The 10,855-nt window shown below is 37.6% G+C and overlaps 1 protein-coding gene across 1 annotated transcript; it reads right to left on the bottom strand.

Moving 5' to 3' along the window:
* Positions 1-9,134: 9,134 nt before the first annotated feature.
* On the bottom strand, positions 9,135-10,587 carry LOC147614683 (transcription factor MYB83-like). The gene is made up of 3 exons (XM_086779714.1): positions 10,334-10,587; positions 9,778-9,910; positions 9,135-9,583 (listed from the first exon to the last, which is right to left on the bottom strand). Exons 1-3 carry the CDS (start codon positions 10,458-10,460, stop codon positions 9,262-9,264), a joined length of 582 nt encoding a protein of 193 aa, XP_086635840.1. The 5' UTR covers positions 10,461-10,587; the 3' UTR covers positions 9,135-9,261.
* Between the last annotated feature and the right edge of the window lie 268 nt (positions 10,588-10,855).

Raw genomic sequence — 10,855 nt, 5'->3', positions numbered from 1 at the left:
AATGGTGACCCATCACTATCCGAACTAGTAGAAGACATCTATTAATTAAAAAACTGAATATGAATACATGCACTAAATCTATCAATGTTAATGGTATATGGAATTATTTTCTCTCTGAAAATTTCCCAGCATCGCTATGAGCACTGTTGGGTGTCCTTTATAATAGTGTGGGGAAATTAACTTTTTGAACCCATGGCGCCACCGACACCGATCTTTCTCTCCCCAAAAATTCCCTCCACTCCTTTGTTTGAGGGATTGCAATAGATCCATCTACTCCATAAATCTAGCTCTATCACATGCATTTGTACTCTTTATCTTCTTCTTCCCCTTCCTCTTCCTCTTACTCCTTCACTTTCTCCTTGTTTATCTCACTACATGGCTATGGTATGAGCTAATGAAGGTATTCTTCTCAACTCTTAGCCTTAATGCATTTGTTCTTCCTTATTTTTCCTCTTCCTCTTCCTCTTCCTCTTTCTCTTTCTCTTTCTCTTCCTATTCATCACTCTAGAAGAGTGATGGTGTGACCTAATGAAGGTTTTCTTCTATTATGCTTAGCCGTTTGACTAACATGAGATTAAGATTAAAGTTTAGAGTACTAACCTTTTTTTAGCTTCTTATCCTTATCCTTTTTAAGAGCATGATTAATGTGTATTGTTATTCTGTATGTCTCTTGTTTTTGGTAGGTAGAGTCCAGGAAATGTGTTACTAATCACTCTTTTGCCATTTTATGTTATGTATGTCTTGCACTAATCCTCTCCTTTGGCTTGACAATAAAGAGGCAAGCTCTCATTTTCTTGTATTTCTTAATGCAAGCTCTTTGTTTATTGCACCCTTGGGTACCGATTTTAGGTTTAGCTTAGTGTATTAAGCTCTAAATGCAAAGCTTATGCATGCTAACATATTATGCATAAAGCCTAAAGTATAGAGCCTATGCACTCTTTAAGCTTATTCATAGAGCTTATGTACATGGTCTTATGCATAGAGCTTTATGTATAGAGTTTAATGCAGGCTTCTTGCATTATAAGCTTTAAGCATGTGCTCTTTTTTATCATAAATGTGTTAGTAATCACTTTTTTCATGTTATGTTTTGTAGGTCTTTCATTGTTGTCCCCTCCTTTAGATTGACATTGTTGTAATTATTAATGCAAGCTCATGTTTATTGCACCCTTACGTGCTAGATTTATTGTTTAGCATAGTCCATATGGTTTATAGTTTATGCATAAGACTTATGCATGGAGCTTTAAGTAAGACTTATGCATACAACTTATGCAAGCTGTATGCATAAAATATAAGTTATGCACAAACTTGAAGAGAAGAAGCATAAACTTTAATGCAAGCTTCCATTATTTGTTTATGCTTCTTCTCTTCAAGTTTTTGAAATTTGCACCCTTGGGTATGAGGTATTAGGGTTAGGTCAATAGACTATGCATAAGCCCTATGCATAGGCTACACATAGGGTATGCATAAGTTATGCATATGGTATGCATAAGCTATGCATAGCCTATGCATATGGTATGCATAGGCTATGCATAAGCCTAAACCCTTATGCATAGGGTATTAAACATTGCTTGAACTATTGGATTATCAGGTCTAGCTATTTTACCACTTTTATCCTTCTTGCAAGCCTCTTGAGCCCAAACTACAAAAAAAGGCAATATCTCTCCTGCTGCTCTGTCTTGTAATATTCTCAATATTTGAAGAACATTACTCTCTGTCATCGCTGTTGACCAGATCCCAACATTAATATTTTTAAATAAAATCTTCAAGAATTGGATACATCGTGGCCTTAGTACAATATATCGTTTTGAATCCATTTGAATAGTTTCATTTATTGAAGATGGTTGTTGTTGACAACGTTTCAATAGTAGACCATTCAGGTCCAACACAATTGTTAACACTGAATTTTTGGAGATAGTAGTGTCGGTACTTGGTACTTCTTCTTCGGGCTGGAAATTCTCACCCATTGCTTCATTTGTTGGAGATTTAGGTACCCCAATTTCATTGTCAACATTTGTCTTTAAACCTTCTAGATGGACATCACTGAATGTGTGGGAGAAGCTCTCATCCACAGTTTGATTGTGGCATTCCGTAGCTACACTTGGTGCTACTATCTCAATTTTGGGATCTAAAAGAAAAAAAAAGTAACATTGACTCAACAATCTTTCAAACTAAAAGAATTTAAAATTATAACACTCACTCTTAACACATGTTTATTGGTGTAATCTAAAAGGAAATCATGTTTGGATACCAATTATCAATTCTACTTGCTCGCAGTTCTAGAATTGGAGGGTTTAAAATGGATTTCCAAATACACCCATTATTCTAGCTCTACCATTTGGTAGAGCCAGTTTGCAAAGGAGGTCTTGTTGGAAGCTGTAGGCCTTGAGATCCACCCTTGAGCTCCAAGAGAAGGTGGAGGTGAGAAACACAAAATCACTCAACTATATGGTAAAGCTAAAATTTTAGATGTTTTAGATTTTCCATATGGTAGAGCTAGAATTTATAATTCTTGCTTTACCACGTGGTTGAGTTGGGGATCAAGATCGCTTCTTTATGGGTGGAGCCAGTAGACTTCCATAGGTTCTAGGTCTAGACTTCAATGGGTTCTAGCTCATCGCACGTGACAAGAACCCAGGAGCTAGAATTGCATTTGAACTAGCTCTACCACGTGGTGGAGCTAGAAATGCATTGGCCTAGCTCTACCATATGGTAGAGCTAGACTTAAATGGATGCTTTGCAAAAACTATCTTCGGGGAGTGCATTGGCCTAGCTCCACCACTTTGAAGAGGTAGCTAGACTTTAATGGATTCTTGGTCCACCACTTTGAAGAGGTAGCTAGCTCCACCAAATTGTAGACCTATTGAAATCTAGATCTACCCCAGGGTAGGATTGAAGTAAATGAGAGGATCTCTAGCTCTATCATCTTAGATTTATAAGCAAGATTTTCAGATTGACCAGCTGGCCATAGTGCGACCACTAAGTAGGCTTTCCAAATTCACCAATTGGTTATGAAAAAAGTGAATTTGTGAATGAACATGTTAGGATCCATAACTTGGTGATTCTAGATTCCAAAGCCCAATTTGGAGAGAGCTACAAAAATAATAAAAGCATTGTATAAAATCAAAAGAACTAAATACTACTAAAAAATGAACCAAGGATATAACAAGTCAATGTTGGATAAATGTAATCCCAACTCCTTAGTCCAGTTTAATATTTGGTTGATAGGCTAGTGGTCAGTGGTTGGTGTGTGTAAAGCCTACAAATGGTTGGTGCATGTTGTTCATGCAACTCATGCAACTAAAAATAGGGTAGAGGAGTCTCTAAATAAGTTACAAGTCGTGATCAAGTGATTATGTAAGTTTAGTTCATGTCTAATTATAATTAGTGTCTTCTTGTATTAATCTCATATCAATTTTCTGCATATACCAGATTTTTGTCCCTCATATTCATGATATCTTGTACAATCTTTGATCCACCTTGAGTATGTTTTGATCAATATTCATAGCTTAGTTATCATATCTAACATTTGGTATCAGAGCTTGACTCAATTAGGCTTAGTTTATTAGCAAAAACCCTAATCAATTTCTTAATCACCATAGCCAGTTTTTCTCAGTTTGAACCACTTGATGTAGTTTGCTTCCGTGCTTGCACCATGAAACCCGGATCTTTTGATATAGGCTCTTAGCTTTGCTCCCATGCATGCTATAACTCGAAGCTCATCGCCCAATTTTGACGCAGCTAGGTAAATTTTCCATCGCCATCAGCGCAGCCCGATTTCTGCAGTTTTGAACCACTCGTCGTCGTTGCTTCGAATTGAGCCAATTCCTTTGAGGTGATGCAAGTCCATTATGTGAAAATTCAGCACACAAAATTCGGAGGCATATGGTCCACTGTAGTAGCTACACGCATCGTTTTTTCAGTCGCCTCTTTTCTGCAGTTTCTGCTCCAACTACATGGTGATACCTATTGTGATTTATATTGATGATATTTTTACTATTTGGGCTTAAATCATCTATGTGAGCAAGTTCTCGACATTAATCTTCATATTTCATCATCATGAGTTCCAAATTTCCTGACAAAATCAACGAAACTGGGTTCCATACCTGGCAAGTCAAGGTGAAGGGCTACCTCATGAAGAAAAATCTGTGGAGTATGGTCAAGCCACTTACTGAAGATGAAGCAGGTATTTTTGCTCCAATTACAAGAGCTACAATGGCTACACTTCAAGCAAAAGATGAGCAAGCACTTGGTATTATCTCATTACTGCTTTTAGAAGATGATTTTATTCATTATATTAATGATGTTGAGTTAGCTATGGAAGCTTGGAAATTATTAGAACGTACTTTTGGTGCAAAGGCAAAGCATTCCAAGATCAGTTTAAAGATGCAACTCTTTGTCTAACCATGGAGAGTAATGAAAATTTAGCAGCTTTGATTAACAGGTTAAGAGCTTAATGACACAGTTGGTTTATGTTAAATCTCCTGTTCCTGAAGAAGATGCTATTGCTATCCTGCTTAAAAGCTTACCTTCAAGCTTTAGACAAATTGTGACGGTACTTAAAGAGAAGGAGCCAGTCCCTTCTTTGGAAAGTATCATAAATTCTTTGCAGGAAGAAGACAAGAAGATTACAAAGGATGTGATAGATCCTTATGCATATACTGTTACTACGACATCGGCAAAGAAGCACTGCACTATTTGTGGTCGTACAAATCATCTTACTAAGGATTGTTTCTCCAAACATCCTTGTGAGTATTGTGGAAAGACGAATTATCCATCCTCAAAGTGCTACCAAAAATATCAAAAGCAAGCAAAGGCACATGTGGTTGAAGAAGTCAACCAACAAGAAGAAACAAATCTTTGTTCTAGTCTTAGTATAAAAGATATAGATGAGGAGTATGCTTTTTAGATTATGTCATGTATGTGGTTGAGTCAAGACTTATATTGTTCCAACTTGACGAGTTGTAGAGGAGAGTACACTATCTTATGTTGTTATTAAGGGGGGACTCTTACCCATTGTGTCAAGGAGGTTTGTTAGACTTGATTCGTGTTTTATAAGAAGTTGGTCTTAAGGGGTGATTTTTGGATAAATGTAATCCCAACTCCTTAGTCCAATTTAATAAGTGGTTGATAGGCTAGTGGTCAGTGGTTGGTGTGTAAAGCCTACAAATGGTTGGTGCATGTTGTTCATGCAACTCATGCAACTAAAAATAGGGTAGAGGAGTCTCTTAATAAGGTACAAGTCGTGACATTATGTAAGTTTGGTTCATGTCTAATTACAATTAGTGTCTTCTTGTGTTAATCTCATATCAATTTTCTGCATATACCAGATTTTTGTCCCTCATATTCATGATGTCTTGTACAATCTTTGATTCACCTTGAGTATGTTTTGATCAATCTTCATAGCTTAGTTATCATATCTAACAGTCAAAACATCACCAAATCAAAGTACTGAAGATACAAGGAAAACCCATTAAGAAGTTACATACTGTCTTCAAAATCCAAAAAATCTCGAACTGAACGAAATTCACCATGTCTCGATCTTTCCGTGGTATTCCTTAGATTGTTAGTAATAGGTGGAACTGGTTGCTCATTTCTTGACTTTGCAAAGTCAAGAAGCCTACTAGGCAAATCACTTCCTTATTTAGTGCTAGTCCTAGCTCGATAATATAGCCATTACTGAAAAGATCAACAAGCCTACAGCCTTCTTTGCAATACTTCCGAATACATTGCTTGATCAAAAGATTCTTCTTGATTCTTAGAAACTCAATGTCTGGGATAGTTTTAACATCTTCATTATCTATATCAAGAAGTCCAGTATCTAATATTGTCGCTTGTGTACCTGGATCAGGAACCTCTACTAGTCCTTGAAAGGCATCTCCCTTGCTGAAAAACACTAAGGATGTGAAGAACTCTATTGCACCAATGCATTGGTTGTCACGTCGAAAATGCAATGCCCAATATACTGTTCCTTTGCTATGCCACTCAAAATTTTTAAAACATTTTGCAAGTGAATAAAACCTGTAATATTTAGAAAGGTAAGCAACACATATTGGGATGGCAAAGATCGACCAGCTGCTGTAATGATCATAATGTCGTTCAAAAGATTGCAAAATGATTCCACATCCCAATGCATATTTGTTCCCAAATCTTTAGTGTTATCCAGAACACATAACCCAATGGAAATTGGATTGTTGAGGTGGCGCTTCAATTAGTAACTCTCGTCGAATGGAAGACTCACAGCATAAATACACCAAGGAAGATCCAAGGACAAGGTTGAACTTTCTTTGCTAAGGCTGATATTCCACTCCACATATTGCCTTGCTTCTACTGGAAAATCAATCTCCTTTGATCCAACCTGTAGCTTTGACTTGATATACACATCACATAACTTCAAAGGAACAGAGTATACAACCTGATTGATGCTATAGGTGATAGTCGATTCTGACCAATCTTGACATTGTTTGTCCTTATTCAGAGTGTTGAACTCTACAAGCAATGCATCTTGAATAATTTTATCTTGCTTGAGCTGCTTGATACGCTCTGGCATGTGAATTACATCTACATGCCTTGCAGGTTTTTTATAGGCTGGGCATGGCATAGGAAGCATGCACCATGCCTAGTAGGTTTTTGACAAGATGGTGGCAATTATGAAAGGTCCACAACTCTTAGAATAAGTCTTGTGCTCTTACAATTTATAGCTTACACTGCCTTTTCTAATCACCACCAACCCCCTCTTATGCACAATTGAACTGTTAACAACATGCACCAAATTTAAAAGTTAGTCCCCCACTCTTATCCATAACTATAACGTAAATAGCATGTGCCAAAATGAAAAAGTTATTTTGTTGAGCTTGCGAAGTTCTAATTGTTTGTGGCCTCATCATAGGTTATGGATGCACATTAACAATATAAATGAGTGCATATAAAAGAAAGAAGGCCATATCCCTCAACATGATGTCATGTTTAGGGTTAGGGCCTTCTTGGCTATTTTTTAAATTGTAACTTTTTATGTGTGGAGTTTTTCTACAACTCGTGACTCCCTTTCCAGTACGGTTAAGAATGCCTACTATTTGTTAGGCTCCACCTCTTATCCTTTTCGCTCCTTCCCTGGTCAAACATTTTTCAACAATAACCTTGAGATCTCCATTTCTCTTTGTTTTACCCTCATTCAATTTGGCCATAGCAATGGTCCATGGGCATTGAAACACAATCTTGCACACCACCATAGTATATCATGTATTTTCCATTTAAATAACTACTTCTTGGTGTCTTGGGAAACATCTAAAGAGAGAGCACCATGTCACCTAAGTATGGAGGAAGTGGCATACTTTTTGAAAAGAGTAATCTCTACAATTTTGGGGTCCTCATGTTGGTCATTTTGTTAACAAAGTGATCGATTGCAGTTATAGTTGTTTGAAATAGGGTTGTAGGAATGTACACACACACATAGTGGAGAAGCAAAAGAGAGCACACAATATGATGATAGAAAGATAATGAATGTGTATTGTACAAAGATGATAAGTATACCCCAAGATGGGTGTATACTAGCACAAGGAAAGAACTTCTAAAGAGAAAAAATCACCCCGGCTAGTTGTAGTGTGTGTAAAACACAACTACATGCATTTACAAACTTAGATTGGGCTGGTTGTTATGACACATGAGTGTCCATGAGTAGTTTTTTCTTTCACCTTGGTGATTCATGTATATCATGGCTCATCCACCAAGAAGAAACCCACTGTGGCTATTAAGCTGACTATAAAGTAATGTTTTATAGCTACAATTGAGTGTGTTTGGCTCAAGTGACTTATTGCTGATTTGGGTATTGGTAAGTCCTTAACCACTACTATCTTCACTAATAGTCACAGTCCTATGGCAGTTTTGCAAGGAATCCATAGCAGTTGCAAGGAATCCAATTTTTCATCCTCGCACAAAGCAGCAGTATCATTATGTCAGGGAGAGATGTGGTACAGGGAAAATCAACTTATCTTATGTGCCAACCTAGGACAACTTGGTAGATTTTTTCACAAAGGCTCTCCCACGAGAGAAGTTTTAAGCGTTTTGCAAAGCTTTAAACTTACTTCCCTTTGAGGACTAGTCTGGGCTTCCTATCATAGTTGAAAGAGCCTACCACATCTCTATACTTCTAGTGCAAGCTCACCCTTGTTGACATATTTACTCCTCCCAGGGAGGATTTGTAGCCATATTTGGTGGTGATGTGTGTGAATATTCTAGGATCTACCAAAACACGTTGTCCGTGTTTAGGAGTTTTTTTACCCCATGACCGTATACACCCATCTTGGGGTATCCTTATCATTATTGTATACACAAATTCATTATCTATCTATCATCTCATTATGTGCTCCCTTGAGCTTCACTGTGTGTGTGTGTGTGTTCTTGCAACCCTATTTCCAAGAACATCACCTAGGAAAGAGTTTGAGAGAGAAAACCTCATTTCCTAAGCTCACACTTTATCTCATTCTAGGAAGAACCTAGTAGGATGAAGGAGAGTATGACCACAAATAAGCTAACTTGTGCTGCATGCATCACTTTGGCACTGTTATGCCTACTACAAGACTCAACATATATGAAATTGTAAAGATTATTTCATGAGAAATTACCCCGCCCAATGATATTAGGCTACTAACAAAAAAAAAGAGGGTTGAAGCCTAAACACGACATCACGTTTGGGTTCCAACCCACTTGGGTCCTTTTTTTTTTGCTTACACTTAAAGATAGTCCTGACCACATTATACGAGCTTAGTGCTTTACATATATCATTAAGTTTATAATTTCGTTATAATACAATTAAAGGTTTCTAATATAACCAAAGCTGTTAACACAGTTGACGGTTTCCAATATAGCATGTAAAGCTTTATAAAGCCATCAAAACAAGTTAGTGTAGTCATGTCAACCCATGTGGTTAACAGATGCACATGTGCATGTACACGCACATGTGCGTGTGCATGTACATGTACATGTGCGTGTGCATGAACACGCACATGCACACGCACATGAACAAAGAGAATCCTATTTTAGTTTTGGAATGAATGACATGAATTTATGACAGTCTAAAAGAAACATTACTTAAACATATTAATACTTAGTGCTTATCGAACCTTATATTTTAGTTTGGAATCAATTACATGAATTTGTGTAAGTCTAAAAGAAACATTACTTAAACATATCAATACTTAGTGCTTATGGAACCTTAGATTTTTCAACTTAGGAAATGAAAATGGAAGGATAAAAAAAGAATAGAGATCAATCATGGTCATTGGAGAAGAAGGACGAGAATGCAGTTCGCATGGTCGGGATTTTAGAGTTCTCAAGAGCCACTCTGTCCACCACGTCACCGATATATTGCGCGTGTATCAATTGCGGCAATGTATTGACTCTTGTAGCTACCTGGGCCTGCTTATTTGTACTGTCATCAACCAGTGTGATTTGCTGATTAATATGATGATTATTAGGTTGGTCATTATCGATGCGCTTTATGGCTCTCTTGCTTCTCATGCAGCCATGCCACAGGTTTTTGACATCATTGTCGGTCCTTCCTTCTAAATGGGTGGCTATCCTAGCCCACCTGCATCCAATTGTCGATGATCTAATATAGTTTATAAAGCAACGCCGGCTTAACAGCTAATGGTTGTAGTTATCTAAGAAAGTTGATTAGCATAATTAACGTACTCAATCCGTATTATGGTAATCTTCTAAGGCCCATTGCCATTGCTAATTATTTGCTTTGACGTATTTATCTTGAGGGCTAATGGAGCTTACTTATTGCCGTATATTTGCTGCAGTTGAAACACAAGAGTAGCTTCTTGTGGGGAGAATTTGAGCCCCCGCTTGAGGCCGGGCCTTAAGTGGTTCATCCAGCGCCTTCTACAGCTCTTCCCACAGCGCTGTAGCCCTGAATCCACCAACCCAACTTCAAAACCCCACCCCGACCTTCTGTAATTCTGTAATTCTGCAGGTGTTGTCATTTTACAAACTTTGGAAAAAGGATCAGCCCAAAGATTCCGATGTATATATGTTTAATTAGGACACATAATTTAGTTACTAATGATTAAATTTAAAATTTCTTTCATTTGTCAGCTCTAAAATTGGATCGACAATCTCATCAAATATATACTAGTTGCTCCGGTATGTAGTATGTAAAAGACATTAAGAAACCCTCAAGCTGCTGCTGCCGTATGTAAAAGACAAAAGTCAATCGAAAAGAAAAGGTCAATCCAAAGGATTTTTCTTCTAAAAGAAATTTTCCTCTTATTTAAAAAAAAACACACAGACGTATATACTCATCACATGTATATTTTGATAAGCATATAATTACCGGCCTTGCGAGCTTTGTCGTTCCAAGTGGTTCCTGTCAGAAGGCCTCCCTCGCCTTCCTCCTCCATCATAGCCGTTCGGAGCTTTTCGTCCTCCTCTGGCGACCACAGACCCTTAATCGTGATCATAGCTTGTATCAGCTTACAGGATGTAGTGTTTGTACTTGATAATGAATATTAACTATGTGGTTACGAACGGAGCGAGTGCAGTGTTTTGCCTGTGCAGGCACCTGCGAAAGCATCGGCCGTCGTCCGATTTAAATAATCAAAAGAGACTTAGGACTTAGTTGGCGTGCCATTTGCACAGTTATACACGACGAAACTCGCTCACTGAGGTGACCGCATACGTGTCTCACAATGACAACCGTGTTAAGAGTAGGTCCCTAGATAGATCCAAGTAATACTATTCTTAATCGCTAAAGCGGGACGAATCATTCTATTGAAAGAGAACTCATAATTGATAATTAATGGTGACGTATAGAATACCAATCATGAATAACTAAGTGACGTACTTGCTGGGGTTA

The sequence above is a fragment of the Cibotium barometz genome, chromosome 41 (genome assembly GCF_041138505.1).
Source record: "Cibotium barometz isolate CiBa-2024 chromosome 41, ASM4113850v1, whole genome shotgun sequence".
Taxonomy (NCBI): Eukaryota; Viridiplantae; Streptophyta; class Polypodiopsida; order Cyatheales; family Cibotiaceae; genus Cibotium; species Cibotium barometz.
Note: the sequence above shows the minus strand (reverse complement) of the source record. Positions and strands in the feature narration are given on the sequence as shown.

Coding starts and splice junctions, on each gene's coding strand:
- LOC147614683 (XM_086779714.1), bottom strand. CDS start 10,460: ATGATCACGATTAAGGGTCTGTGGTCGCCAGAGGAGGACGAAAAGCTC. Junction 9,911..10,333: donor CGACAAAGCTCGCAAGGCCG/GTAATTATATGC, acceptor TGGTGGATTCAG/GGCTACAGCGCTGTGGGAAG. Junction 9,584..9,777: donor CAGCAAATATACGGCAATAA/GTAAGCTCCATT, acceptor AATTGGATGCAG/GTGGGCTAGGATAGCCACCC.